The 16,120-nt window shown below is 35.8% G+C and overlaps 1 protein-coding gene across 1 annotated transcript; it reads right to left on the bottom strand.

Annotated features, from left to right (window-relative positions):
• Nucleotides 1-8,067: 8,067 nt before the first annotated feature.
• LOC114286592 (UPF0481 protein At3g47200-like) lies at nucleotides 8,068-15,390 on the bottom strand. The gene is made up of 2 exons (XM_082893411.1): nucleotides 15,270-15,390; nucleotides 8,068-9,939 (listed from the first exon to the last, which is right to left on the bottom strand). Exon 2 carries the CDS (start codon nucleotides 9,527-9,529, stop codon nucleotides 8,444-8,446), a length of 1,086 nt encoding a protein of 361 aa, XP_082749537.1. The 5' UTR covers nucleotides 9,530-9,939; nucleotides 15,270-15,390; the 3' UTR covers nucleotides 8,068-8,443.
• Between the last annotated feature and the right edge of the window lie 730 nt (nucleotides 15,391-16,120).

Genomic DNA, 16,120 nt, shown 5'->3' with positions numbered 1-16,120 from the left:
CTCAAGCACAACTTTTTATGCTTGAGGGCACATTTCTCCACCCAAGCACACATATCTCTACTTGAGCACAAACTGCTTTACTCCGACACAAAATAAGTTAGATTCAAATCTAAAACTGTAATAACCCGACTCTCTCATATGCTCCATATGCTTTAATTCCATCAATATATGTGTGATTCTATGTGTGATTATGTGCCTGATGTGAAATTCCATGTTTTAATGTATACATTACATGTTTATCAACTTGTATATATCGGTTATAAGAAAATCTATTGAAATTGCGACCTTTGGACTGCAAATTGAAAGCCTTATAGGCGCGACAAACCAAAATTGACTTTACAGTTATGCTTAGCATGATTTTTAGAACCTAATATGAAGTTTTGTAAAAATTTGATTCGTAACGATTTAAATTGATTTATTTGGGCTCAACCCTTAGTTAAGTTTAAATTTAGACTTAAAGAGCTAAGCTTTGTTGGTTATAATGTATATAAATAAGCCTTATGATGCTTAGACTCAACAAAAAACACCAAAAATATCTCCTGGAAAAAGAGAGAGAAGAAGAAGAGAGCTCAACTTAAAGCTAGAAGATTTGAGAAATTAGAAGGGGAAATCAAGAATATAGCTCAAAGTAAGTGTAAATCCACTGGACTCCTCCTAATCTTTCTTCAATTGGTTAGAATCAAGCCATAAGATGAAGCTTTACACTCATTGAAGTTAGGGTTTATGAGTTATGGTCTTGACTGAATATATTTCATGAAATTGAGCATGTGATCTTCGGATTTAGTTAATTAAAGGGTTGATTCTTGTGTTTTGACTTGTTTTGACTTAGATTATGAGCAATTGCCTTTTGTTTATCTTAGTCTTTACACCTTTGCATGCCTATGTATCTATGTTTATATATATATATATATGTATATATATCATGAAAAGATGAAGAAATGAAAGAAACATGGCAATTTGAGTTGTATATGTTCAATTAACATAAGTTATGATCTACTTGGGTTTGGATTTCATGTTTATTATGATCATATGCCATGTTGTTGAAGTGAAATTGCTTGAATCGAACTTAGAAATGCATTTGGAAAGTTTGATTTTGATGAATTTTTGGACTGCTTAAACAGAGCCTTGGACCGTACGTGTGGGGCTCACAACCGCATGTGTAGAAAACAGGGGAAGTAGGTCAAGCAATCTGAAATAAAAGCACGCACGTGGCCGCAAGTGGGGCACACCTCTCCACACATGCAGTGAGGGACTTTCGCACGTGACCGTATGTGCGAGAATTGGGGAAAAATTGTGTCCATTTCTTTTACCCTTTTTGACCCTCTGAATCTGTTAATGTGTATATTTACTCCCTTCAAAATGCTATGAATGATGGGCCCGAGGCCGTAATGATATGGACTACTTATGACTCATGGCTCCAAGGCCAAGGGAGATAGAAACATGCCGATGTTTCATCTACCCTATAATGATGTGGATTTTTTATGACTCATGGCCTAAGGCCGAGGGGGATGGAGACATGCTGATGTTCCATCTACCCTATAATGTTTTGAACGGATGTTGATATGTGGGCCTAAGGCCGTTTTGTTATTATGTTGGGCCTAAGGCTGTTGTGTTATTCTGTTGGGCCTAAGGCCGTTTTGTTATTATGTTGAGCCTGAGGCCGTTGCGTTATTATGTTGGGCCTGAGGCCGTTATATTATTCTGTTGGGCCTGAGGCCGTTGTGTTATTCTGTTGGGCCTGAGGCCATTGTATATCATAATGGGCCTAAGGCCATTCGGTTTTATGCTAGACCTAAGGCCGTTTCGTGTTATGTTGGGTCTAAGGCCGTTCTATCTTATGTGGGCTTGAGGCCGTTTTGGAATATGACTATGGATAAAACATGTATGTGTTAGATAATTATTCTCCAAGACTTATGCCGATTCACATGAACCTCCTTACATTATTATTATTCACTGAGCCTTGCTCACTCTGTATTTATGTATATTTATGTAGGTAATCAGCCCGAGGACCAGCCCTACGTCAGCTCTAGGAGCTTTTTGTTGGACCAGTTTTGTCAAGCCTTCGAATTGGAGCCTTTTGCCTTGCTATGGGGTTCCTTTGATGTCACATTTTGTTAAGTCTTTGGTGACTCTACTTTGACATTCGGTTAATATGTATAACTTTTGGATTATCAACTCTTTGTATATACCTACATAACTTGAACTGGTATGCCTGTATATAAACTATGAACTGTGTATATGAATTTTGCATCTATGGTTTGGTGTTCTAAGATCCTGGCATTTAAGAACTGCTCAATGGACATTTCGTTTGGTCATTCTATTTGCTTTCGCTCAGGCCCCATTATGATAAAATTTCTTTGTCATTTGTCTAAGTCTGTAAGTAATCACGGGATTATTGGTAGGTCATGGACCGAACTTTTAGGGACGGGTTTGAGTCGTGACAAAAACACTCTCATTCTTACAAAAACAAAAGACCAAATGCACTTACAATTGAATGTAGTTTTGTCCAACGAGATAGCTAACTACAAAAAAGTCTAACAATCTCCTCATTTGCAAATTTCGTAAGAAAACGTATCTAAACAATAAATTCCTAATCACCCTAATCCATTACACTAAGAAAAATGCACCCCTCAAACTCACAATCTGCAAAATGAATGTTAGTACCACAAGAATATATGATAGTGACGCACATGGCGAAATAAGACAGACCCACACAACTAACTACTCAAGTCTACTCTTACCCTTTTTGTCATGAATTGACAAAGATAAACCATGCCAATCACAAATAGGCCAGAAAGTAGCTTTAACAAACAACGTAAATAAACACAGACAAACAACCAAACCAAACTCCCTCTCAACAATGCAACAATGCAATAATGCAACAAGTATAACAACTCGCATCAAACTCCCCTTCAACACCTAGCATGCTTGCATTCAACAAATTCTCCCTCAACAAGTAATCCAAGAAAATTCCTCATATCATAAACAATAACTTTCTCTAGAAAACAAAAGATTTTTAAAGAAAAATATTGACAAAAGCAATATAGTGGAGCAAGCAAGGAATGCCAAATTAGTACTTCAATATACACAAGAACATCCAAAAAACACAATTACTTGAAAACATAATGTGCATAATCTCAACAAAATTTCCCATGGATGAATGTGATGCAACATATGAATAATATTCATCTCATGAAGGAAGTGTGTGTTTATGTGTCTTGGAGTTTCACAAACACTAGAGTCAAATCCTAATGATCTTCTACAAATAATCTGCATTTCACTGGCGAAGTCAAACCACTAGAGATCAAGTGATGTTTGTTAATGAAATGGCGAGTACTCCCTCTAAAAAATGGACGTTCTTTGAATTTCTTTTCTTGCGCTATCGTCGGTGGCTTTTACACTCAAGAGCATGGAAGCCGAACCTGGTGAAGAATGAAATGAAATGAGAACTGGTGGCTAACTCTAAGGTAGCCTTTTTCATAAGCCATGTAAAACAAATAGGAAAAGGGAAACAATGATAGTGCAAAACTACATAAGTCAAGCCCAAACGTTTCATACAAGATAAATTCAAGAGAGGTCCATAGGAAACTTTGATCACTTATTTTGAGGAGTCTGGTATTTGCTAGTCCAAGAAAGTATATAGAATAAGACATGCTAATCAATGCCCACACATTTAGTAATGGGCAAAATCCACGATATCACACACTCATTTTCAAGAAATGGATATTTCACTCAATTCTAATATGCATCAAAGATTTCTCAAAAATTTCAAACTCGTAAAACCATACTTTGAAAATCTTTTTGGTTTTTTGATAGGCATATCAAAATAAGAAAAAGCAATTAAGCACAAACACACACAAAATAAGAAATAAAACATAGACAACAACAAATAAAAGGAAACGGTAATCAATCAACAAGTCAACCCAAATCAATTTTCCTTACCCAAACCATTTTTGTTTTGATAGTGTTATGCAAATTGAGGTTCATGGGTTTTATCTTGGTTTTGTGATTCCTTTTTCCTTCAATGGGACCCGCCTTGACATGGTTTCAAGACTCCTATTCCAAAGTCTAGTCAAGGCCAATCTTGCTTCATGGTTGGTTTCATACAACTCAAAGCAATGAGGTCTAGTGTGACCCTTAACCCCATAATGATGACAAATCGGAACAAAACTACTCTTGACAACTATTTTATAAGACAAAGGGAGTAAAAAGATTTCACTCCTTGTGTGTTTTCATCCCTAGAGGTATGTTTTGGATTTTGAGTTGAGACTTCTGTTGAAGCTGAATTTTCCTTTGTCAAACCCCATTTGTTGAGCACTAAGAGCAACATCCAAATTCTTTGAATCCATGTTCCAAAATTTCAATTTAGCATTGGCACTCTTGAGTTCCAACTCTAACAAAGTGATCTATGCTTCAAGCTCATTTTTGGACTTTACACAAGTCTCCATTTCCACTTTTAAGAATACCATTCCATTTTTTTTAGCTCATCATTTATAGGAAGTAAATGATTTCTCTCATTTTTGCATGTGGAGAGCTTCAATCAAAGTTCCTATTTCATTTGTGAGAACACTTACTTCAACTTGAGCTTCAAAGAGCTCTTGCTCTAGTTTCTTTTTCTCTTTTCTACTCACATTGAGTTTCGTTGACAACTTTATGTTTATTTTTGTCAAGGTACAACTCTTGTTATACAATTTCTCATAGGGTTGATGAAGAGTTTCACCATCTATTTCTTCCTCTTCACTAAATGACCCTATTCTACCATATGTAGAATGAGATGAGGAGCTTTCATTTCACTCTTGTCAATGGATGAATTGCCATCGGAAGAATTAACACTCGCTACATGAGTAATGGAGGTGCCTTGAGATTCATTCATAGATTGCACATTCCTCATGAATAGATTTCAGCACATCCCATGCTTCTTTGACCGTCTCACAATGTAAAATGTGACTCTTTTCACTTTCCAAGATAGTATGTCATATTTCATGTAAGGCTCTTGAGTTGTACTCCATGTGCTTTAACTCAAGTTCACTTCATTGCTCTTGCGCCTTCAAGTTCTTCAGATTTGCTTTGAAGTCTAGTTCATAGGGAAACTCGAATCTTTCCCTTACTATAATCTAAAAATTAATATTAAGCATCATCAAATGCACTCTTATGCGAGCTCTCTAGTACAAGTATTCACTTCCATCAAAGAAGGGAGAGCTAGAAACATTGTGACCATATGCATAATTGACTTGTCCCTCGACTATAGACACTGCCATAAAAGCCACATAGTTACCATTCTCTTATTCACTACAGGACTCATTGTCAACATTATCATTGTTAGAATCTGTCTCATCATACTAAGTTACTGAAGAAATTTCTTTTTTTTCCAGCTTGGGCATTCTTGGCACTCGTAACATTGGATTCTTTCAAAACTCCCTTGTGTCTTCTACCAAAGTTGCAAATGTGACAGTAAAATTAGTTTGAAATTTCATTTTACTTCCTAAACTATCTCTAAAATATCAATTAGACCCCCAAACTTCATTTTATTCAGGGGTCTAATTGATATTTTGGGGATAGTTTGGAAGGTAAAATAGAATTTCAAATGAAGTTTGGGTACCATATCAGTAACTTCTGTTTGATTATAGACAGCGATTGATGGTGGAGGTAAAATTGATGCAAAATCAAATAGTTTAGATATAAAATTGATATTATTAAAAGAAAATGGGTGAATTGATTTTTTAGTGATAGTTTGAGGGAGAAGGGGAATGATATTTTCTTAAATACATATAAATGGAAGATACATCTAAACTCGACAACATAAAACTATAGATGCATAACCATAGCTCAAATAGGTTTCAACATGCCTTGGGGGTGCTATCCATTCTTTTTTGAAAAAAATAAAAAATAAAAAAACTTCACTAACTGTCATAATCCTTGGCTGAGTAGCAAAATGAGCAAGAAAGTAGCATTACAGGAAATGTGGGTTTTGACAACGTTTATTTAAAGGCTTTTTTTTTTTAAATGCCACTTTTTATAATATCTAATGGCGTTTTTTAAGCATTGCTTTTTTCAAAAATTAAAACGGCGTTGTTTTGATAATACAAGCGTTTAAAAATGCCTTTAAATGTCTAAGCACACACTCTCTCTTATAGAAAACGGGCTGGTGAATTACTAAGGGAAATAATAGCCCTAATCTCTCATTTACTCACTCACTCAGTCTCTCTCTCTCTCTCTCTTTTTCTTGATAATATAATCGACACTATTCCTCGTGAGTTAGTCAAGCTAATCTCCCTTGTTGATATGAGATTCTTTGAGAAAAAAACTATTGGCTCCATATCAAATTTGGATTGTGCTTTCAGTCCTTTTTTTGGTTGCTGCACTGTTTTATGCCCAAATGATTGAATCCCTGTATTTTTCATTTTGTATACATTATATGAATTTCAACTACACTTGTCGTAATTCATTGATTATCTCTTGTTATATGACTTTTGATTCGATCTGAATTTTTTTCGGATCTAAGTCTTGAATCTGCGTTGAGTTTTGTTTGTCTTAGGGTTTATGTTTTTTTTTTTTCGGTTGCTGCTCTGTTATTTTGCTTCAATTATGCGGATTTTGTAACAAGTATTGTTTCGTGGATGCGATTTTAGACTAGTTAGAATTACGATTTTTTTTTTATTTTGCTTGAATTATGTGGATTTCATTTCTTCTATAAATTTTTTTATTCATTTCTCTGCATTTATTTTACCAACAATATCAGTAATAGACCATTGAGCCATAACCTAACTCAATCCCACTAACAACAAGTCATTTAGCACTTGGTACTTCTCAGTCAAATGAACTATTTCTCATAGCATTTTGATCAGAAACAAGAAGACAAAGCAACAAACAAAAAACCACCCTTCTCTATCACACATTGACCATAGAATTAAAAGAACCTCAATATATTGACAAACTCTTTCCATGTTCTAAAACCACCCTTCTCTACATAACTTTATCAATACATTGATGTCAAAATATTTGAAACATGGCTTACCAGAATATCATGCTGAACATTTTGGTCAAGAGCCAGAACAGCACAGACATGCTTAATGAACTCTAGTGCAGGATCTTCCATATTGGTATTATTAACTAGTGGATTCTCATCATGTTGGTTAGTAAGTCCCTTCATATGAAGAATGGTATCACGAATAATCCTCAGAAGTTTATCTACAAAGTAAGAACTGATCTGCAAAATACAATTTACATGAACAGAATATAAGCAGCAGGAGGAATCAAGAACAATATTTTTGTTTTTGTTATGTACTGTACTTTTTATTGTTTCAATGATGCAATTATTTGTAATGTGTGCAATTCCTTAAAACAGATACAACAATATGGGATTTGACAATAATTAGATGGTCTTTATATGATTATTAAATCTTTTTAGGAAGTATGTGAATTGGATTGAAATATGAAACAGTTTTACATTTTCAATAAAATAAAAAAAAAATTATAATCAAGTTACATTTATTATTATCTACTCTGACAGGTCATGCAAAAAGTTACATTTATTATTGTTGGCAGCGTTTCGTAAGTTGGGTGCCACAATCATACTTGCAAACTTTTCAAAAGTTATTATAGACATAGGAAAGTCAGATTTATTACTGTGATAGTTTACTCAAAACTCTACAATTTGCAAACTAGGTTAGTCTTTATTTCCATATTCCAAAAAGTTGTTATCAATAGGTTTCATCTTTTGTCCTATCCTTTGTAATCCTTGTTTTATGGTTATAGAGATCTACTTGAGTGGATTGAGCTTGAACAATTGCAGTTCTGGCATTCGTTGCTTTTTATGGATCAAGTTAGTACAATGTGGTTTCTCCTCTATTATCTACTTTGTTTTATTTGTACTTTTCTACTTCATTTATTATGTATCTATGTTACTGAAAATTCCTCTTTCCAATTTGAATTTAACCTCAAGGTCATGGAATTAATTTTAATGTATAAGCAGTGAGCACCATTACAAGTACAGCAAACTTCTGCAAACTTTGGAACCTCAGCTTAATTTTGAGCTACAGCGACAGTCGTGCTTTCGGCGTTTGGTGTTAAGCGTCAAAAAAAGAATTAGTGGCGTTTTTGGCACCTCAGCTTAATTTCCTGCAGTGTAGGTACCATACTCATTGCGACAAGCTACAAAGATGTAACTACATGCAAACTTTGGAACAAATAACAAAATTAATAAAAAAAATAAAAAAAAAAGGACCGAATACATGACAGCTTGCAAGTGACTATTTCTTGCAATATGTTAAAACAAACACAAAACTACATAGAAAAATAAATGAAAAGCATCATGGAGCTTTTCTCTTCTAAGCAAATGCATAAATTGCATGGCCTAGCTCATTGTGCATAAAAAGAAATTGGCTAAGGTAAACATTCATCTTTGACACAGTTAAATTTAACCGAGTTTGATGGTTCAGAAACATTAACTATGATGGACCTTGTAGCTCAAAATGTTCATAATTGCTTGTATCCCCGCCAGCAACAGTAGAACAGAGGCTGTGACAACTGAGATAGATCTCCACGGATTGCTAAAATATTTATGCCTCAAAGATGCCCAGTGGCTTCTATAGTAGGCCTCCACATATCTGAATTGCTTAGAGAGGTAAAGATCTCTAATATTGAACTCAACATTTTCTCCCAATTTTTTGAAAAGATGAGCAACGCGTAGATCATTGTAAGAGGAATCGGGGATAATTCCATCATCACAAAGAAATGTAACGTCTCTCGCTGAGTTGATGAGACAACTCATGAAGGCAAAATATGCAGAAAAACATGTATGGGTATGTTGGAGGCATTGTTCTAAGGCGGCACAATTGATTAAGGCGGTACTGGTGAAATCATTGATGGTTATAGGTTGGATTTCTAGCACCCCTTGGTCGAAATTTATCTCCAAGAAGCTATCAGTAGTGCTTTTGGTTGGGCTGAACTTGATCCCAGTAAGTCGGAGTTGTGTCACACATGGCATTGACCGATTACACAATGGGCTACTATATTCTTGTAATCCATGTGATGTGGAAGGAGAGTATATAGATCCCAACATTGGTTCAAAATATCTTGAGGGTTGGAAGCTTTCGTGAAACAAGTCGAGTAGATGATAGCGTTTCAAAAAATTTTCACTTTCAAGTGAACTAGGAGACATTGGGAGGGCAGGACGAAAGAATTTTAAACCAGGTAAAGTAATATTGGTGGGGTTCTCATCTGAAAGAAATTCTCTATGGGGGTCTTGGTCACCATTGCCAATGGTGAAATCATATAGCTTCTGAAGAACAAATAAAGGAAGTTGGTTTTCAAGCTTAAGGAGGTCTTTCATGATGATTGGGATGTTGACATTTTTAGAACCTTGACTTTCGCAAACTTGATGTAAGAGCTCAACAATAAAGCAACCATCAGGTATCATCATAATAATGAAATCGTTGCTTGACATTGGAATGGGCTCTGAGTAACAACTTCTTGCCTCGCTCTCTAATCCTTTCATGGCCTTCATTAACTGGCGTAAATCGACCCCCATTGCCTCTGTTCGAGAAAGTAGGGAACCAAGATACTGGCCTTTGTAACTTTCAAATCTTTGGACCTAATTTTTGCCATGGTGATAAGGGCCTATTGACACCATTTCTGGGTCAATAGCAGCCTCGCAACTGATTTTTCTGAAGCTTTGAGGGGCTCTAAATATGCAAACAGAGCTCCTAATTCCGAGATTTGAATTCTGCTTCCATCAAAATCTTTCAAGCACTTTTGCTTGAGAGCAATAGATGCATCATCATCAATGGATTCCTCTATTTCATTAGTAGATTGAATTGATGATACGTTGTCGCTACCTAATTCTTCTATTGTAATGCAATGACTCCGCTGTTTCGTTAGTAAATGCATCATCAATGGATTCCTCTGAATATTCTCCATTTTTTTTCTCTTACCCCAACACTAATAAAAAACAATAAAGTAAAATAAAATTGTTAATTTCATACATAGTACCTTCAACTTGCATGTAGCAAAAATAATAATAACAACAAAACTTGTCACTGATGTGGGGGTGATTATCCAATATTTTCGGAGTATGGGCACATGGTGCTCTAAAAAGTTTTGATTGGTAGAGAGGGGTAGAGACCTATGATTTATGTTGGGGATGGAAGAACAACATAGGGGCTAAGTAATTAGTAATTGGCTTGGAATATGGTCACGTAGTGTTCCGGGATTATTATTTAATTTCCTCATTGATGTGAAGGCTATAATTTTTGCTTAGAAGAAGGGACTAGATTGTCTCCAATTGGACAGCCCAACTAAACCGTTCACTTCGGCCTATTTAGGGTCCATTTCGATAATCTGAATCGTTCAATGTGTAGCACTCGTTGAGTACTTCATCCCTGGAAAAAATCACATTGATAAGAAATCGATAGCCACTTGATCAGATCACATTTCTATCAACAATTTTTTTTTTTTTAAAAAAAAAAACCATATTTACCATTGATAGAAATGTGTATTGATCATGTGGCTATGGATATTCGATCAACATGATTTTTTGAGAGATGAAATACTTGACGAGTTCTACACATTGAATATTTTAGATTGTCGATTTGGGCTTCGTGGTGGGCCCATGAAGATCCAATAGTACAATTTAGTCAGATTAGGATTGGAGACAAGCCTAGGCCCACAAAAAAATTAACTTTTATTACAAAGTGGCATAACTTTGTTATTCGTAACTTTAAGGAGGACACCTTAAATTTGTCATCCATAATTTTTATAAGAAAATGACATAACATACTATAAATATTCATAATTTTCATAACAAAATCATTACTTTTCTTATGATGTATACTTTTAAAATACACAACATCGGCTCTGAGTTATTCAGGACATAAGGTGAAATCTTGAAATTGGGCAATGAGTTAAGGTGCACACCCTAACTTCGTCATTGATAACTTTTACAACAAAATGAGATAACTTTTACAACAAAATATTCATAATTTTCATAACAAAATCATTACTTTTCTTATGATGTATACTTTTAAAATACACAACATCGGCTCTGAGTTATTCAGGACATAAGGTGAAATCTTGAAATTGGGCAATGAGTTAAGGTGCACACCCTAACTTCGTCATTGATAACTTTTACAACAAAATATTTATTACTTTTCTTATGATTTACACTTTTAAAGTGCACATAAGGCCCACCTTGAGTTATTCAAGACCCAAGGCGAAATCTTGAAATTTGACCCTTTATACATAATTATAAATAGAATAAAAAGTGTTTGGACAAAATGATAAATATTTATGATTTTTTTTTATTTTTTAATATCCACCCAAATTTTACTTGCATATATGATCACCATAATTATATACTAAATTTAGTTTCGTAGATCAAGACATGAATAAATCGTTACAATAACTAAAAATAAATAAAACTATGGTCATGTTTTAGATAGGGGAAAAATATTGTCTTGTTAACATTGAATAAAATATCAAATTATAATATCAAATAAAATTTGAACAACCAAGACAAATTATTAATTAAATATTATTCAAATCATAATTTAGATGCAAACTAATTAAGCATTCATAATTTTTAAAAACCTCTTAGCTTAGATTGTGAATTTAACATAGTTAATTATTTTTTCACTTTAACCCTTCAAGTTTATTTTTTCTCACTTTAGCCCTTCATCTTTCAAATTTTCCAATTTACCAAAAGCTAACTTGCGTCCAAAGTTAGATATAAAATGACAAGTTGACAACTACTTGGCATAGGAATATTCTATATAACTTACACATCTGACACAAACTCAAATTCTAATATAATAATATATTTTTTAAGTTATGTGATAGTTAACATGGCATTTTTTGTCTAATTTTGAATAAAAATTAATTTTAGGAGTAAATTCAGAAAAAATTGAACCATGAAGAGAAAAAAAAAAAAAAAACCCTTCAAGGGTTAAAGTGGGAAAATAACCAAACATAAAAGAGATGTAATTTACCCATACAAGTGATAAAATTAGTTAAGCTCACGAATCATACACGAAATTAGTGAATTGATGTTGATCATTTTTCGACATGAATCCAATAATATAAATAATTAGTTTATACATTTTTATTTTATTTCTATTAAAAGGTGCCATGATAGTTTTTAAATTTTTATGTAACTCCATCTAACTAAATACAAAAGTAGATAAAATATGAATCTTAGTGTAATAATTATTTTCATTTCAGATACATATTTTTTTTGCAATCCACTTTACCCCGTGTGGTTCTGGTTATTTACACTTTACCTTCCTATTATTTGGAAACAGTCACTTAGGTGCCGTTTGGTAACATTTATGTTTTCAATTTTTTGTTTATATTTACAAAAATTTTAAAAGCTCAAATAAAAACTTGTTTGGTAAAATTTTTGATTTATAAATCAGTGGTCTCAGTTTATAAATTTGGCCAAAAAATGAAAACACAAAAAAAGTGTTTCCGTTTTGAGTTTTGAGTTTTTTTTTTTTTTACCACCCAACATTAGCCACCACCCGTCACCATTTTCCACCACCATCTTCCGCTACCACCACCAACCCCCCACCACTACCCACCAGCCACCAGCCACCACCCACTCGCCACTACCCCCACCACCACCCACCACCCACTTACCATCCACCCGCCACCCGCCACTACCATCCACCGCCGGCCACCACCACCTGCCACTTACTTGCCACCACCACTCACCACCCACCTGCAACCACCATCCACCACCCACCACCCACCACCCACCACTACCACCACCACTATCCACCCGCCACCACCACTCACTCGTTACCACCATCCGCCACCGTCACCCACCCACCCACCTACCACCACCACTACCACCCCACCACCACCCACCACTACCCGCCATCCGCTACCCACCTACCACCACCACCACCACCCACCACCCGCCACCACCACCCACTCGCTACCACCCACCACCCGCTACCGTCACCCATTTACCCACCCACTATCACCACCCCACCACCACCCATCATCCGCCACCCACCTGCCACCACCCGTCACTATCACCCACCCACCCACCCACCCACCACCACCATCCGCCACCACCACCCGCCACCACCACCCACTCGCTACCACCTACCACCCACTACCGTCACCCATTCACCCACCCACCCACTATCACCACCCCACCACCACCCGTCATCCGCCACCCACCTGCCACCACCCGTCACTGTCACCCACCCACCCACCCACCACCACCATCCGCCACCACCACCCGCCACCCGCTGCCACCACCGTCGCCGCCACCGCCACCCACTCGCTACCACCCGCCACCGTCACCTACCCACCCACCCACCTACCCACCACCACCACCACCACCACCAGCTGCCCACCGTCACCACTTTCACCATCGTCTTCCGCCGCCACTTCCCACTACCTGCCATTTCTCACTCTTTTTTATATTTTTAAATTTTTTTAAACATTTTGTCAATTACCAAACGCGTTTGTAATTTATGTTTTTCTAAAAATAAATAAAAAATAAACAAAAATCAATTTATAAAATTTTTGTAAATATAAACTGAAAACGTAAACGTTACCAAACACACCCTTAACCTTTATGGTTCTGGAATAAAGTACAACACTAATACTGTTAACGAAAAATGTAAGACGACCTTAATACCCTTCTACTTTTTTTCCTTTTCCTTTCTATTTTCTCATTCTATCTCTTCTATTATACAATTAATTTAATTTAATCACATAATTTTTCTAATTTCTTAACTCTATTTCTAATTTAATCTCATATTACATTAAAACAAAAATATAATGTATAATATCATATAATAAAAAATATATATTATAAATATAAGAATATTTTATATATGTATATATATCTGAAGCAAGTAAACAATATATATATATATATACTATAGCAATTTGGATCGGTCGTGAGAAGAGGATTTTGAGAGGACGAGGAGGGATGTGATTGTAGGTGAAGGAGTTGTGGCGGAATTTGAGGGATAGATGAGGGGCAAAATTGGAAGAAATTGAGGGCGAGGGTGGGGAAATTGAAGGATTTGAGGGTTTCAGAGGCTTTGGAGGGGTTAGGGTTAGGGTTTGTAGGTAGTTGGAGAGTTCAAAGAAGGGGTTGGAGGTGGTGGTGGTGGAGGAGGAGAGGCTTTTGGTAATTTGTAGATGAGGTTGGGAGAGAGTGTAGCATCTGGTGTTGGTTTGGAGGTTGGGGGAGTCGACTTCGACGGCGAAGGAGTGGTCGTTGTTTGCTTTGACGACGACTCTGCTGCTGCATTTGGTGGCGAAGTGGCAACGGCGGCGGCGGTGGTGGTGGTGGTAGTAGTGGCGACGGCGGTGAAGAGAAAGATAGAGGAGGTAGTGGTGGTAGAGCTTCATTGTTTGCTTCTTCTGTGGTCTGGTGTATTGAAGTTGTAGGGGAGGTGACTGGTGGCAACGGGTAGTGGTACAGAGGTGGCTGGAGGTAGGAGAAGGTGGTTAGGGTTAAGGTTTTCAGAGTTAAGGTTAGATTTTAGGAAAGAAGATGATAGCGGAGAAAATGAAATTTTGGACATATGTATCTTTTTACATAATATTTAAACTTCTAAAATACTTCCCTGTGTGTATGACAGAGTTTGTTAATTTAGATGAAATAAATAATGACAGAGAAATAAATTATAAAACAACTAAAATCACGAGGGGTAAGTGGTTATTTCCAAATAATAGGGGATAAAATGTAAATGGCTTAAATCATAGGGGGATAAAGTAGATTTTGTCCCTTTTTTTTTGTTACTTATTTTAGAGTCAATCTAGTTAAAAAGTATAATAATATGCTATGATTTTTTTTTTTTAAATTAAGAAAATGCAATTGATTGAAATCAAATATTTTATGAATAATTTTGACATGAATCTGAATTAATGCGGTACAATTCTTAATCTTAGCCCTTAAAAAAATTTAGAGATCCGAGGTGACCATTTTTATCGTCTCAACTCAGGATCGACTTTAAGTGCATATTATTGCATTACACTTCCATGCATAACAAATTACATCAGTTCTAACTAAATAACAAAAGGAGGTCTTTGGCCACCAAATTTTTCTTTAAGGGAAGTTTTTGGGTTACATTCTTAGGAATGGAATGGGTGACAAGAGTTAAGTAATTGCAAGGATATGGTGGAAATTCAATTCCCCATATACTAATCTAACAATTGAACATTGATTTTCCTATAAAAAAATAAAAAAGTAATATTAAATGATAATGAAAGAGGTGCTGATAGAGAGAAGCAAACGTTACCTCAATATTCTTTTCCCTCTCCACTATCACTTCACGCATGAAACTCAAATGTAGAGAGGCGAGAGACCCCTCTTTCGTGTTCAGCGCTCAACTAAAAAAGCTTGTTAAATAAAGGTTTTTTTTTTTTTTTTTTTGCCCCTTTTCCTGCAAGTTACCACGTTATTCACATAGAAGCTGAAAGGAAGTTACCAAGAAATCTCTTCATCACTCTCTAGAAATTATTTGATGAGATAAAGTATTTGAACCAACGTTGTTACATCAAAGATATTGACTGGCATGACTCATGAAGCTGAATCAGTTTGATTTGCTATTCTTTAGGATTGACTGAATCAGTTTTAGTTGTTGCTATTCTTTAGGATTATGAAGATTTCCTCATACTAATTTTTAGGCATTTAGCTGTTATGATCAACATGTAGCAGATTTTTCTGCAAATTCAGTTTTCATTATGCTGTATAAATAAACAGCTTGTTGCTCAATAAAATTGAATATTCTGCAGTCTCAAAAATTAGCTTCTTTCATTATCCTTAGTTTTTTGATTTCCTATAAAACCAACAGATTGGTATCAGAGCAGTAATCTTGAGGGACCTGTGAGAGAATTCAAACACAAATGAATTCAGAAAATTCATTCACTGCAATTGCACCTCCAGTGTTTGACGGAACAAATTATCAGGTGTGGGCTGTTAGAATGGAAGCCTATCTTGATGCTAATGATCTATGGGAAGCTGCTGAACAAGTATATGAAGTTCCACCTCTGCCAGACAATCCAACTCTTGCACAAATCAAAAATCAGAAGGAGAGGAAGCAAAGAAAATCAAAAGCAAGAGCAACCTTGTTTGCAGCAGTCTCATCCA

Source organism: Camellia sinensis, chromosome 10 (assembly GCF_055761805.1).
Source record: "Camellia sinensis isolate YWXY chromosome 10, ASM5576180v1, whole genome shotgun sequence".
Classification (NCBI taxonomy): Eukaryota; Viridiplantae; Streptophyta; class Magnoliopsida; order Ericales; family Theaceae; genus Camellia; species Camellia sinensis.
This window is presented reverse-complemented; position numbering and strand designations above follow the sequence as displayed.

What these genes read in the sequence shown, in the direction of transcription:
- LOC114286592 (XM_082893411.1), bottom strand. Translation starts at nt 9,529, where the DNA reads ATGGGGGTCGATTTACGCCAGTTAATGAAGGCCATGAAAGGATTAGAG.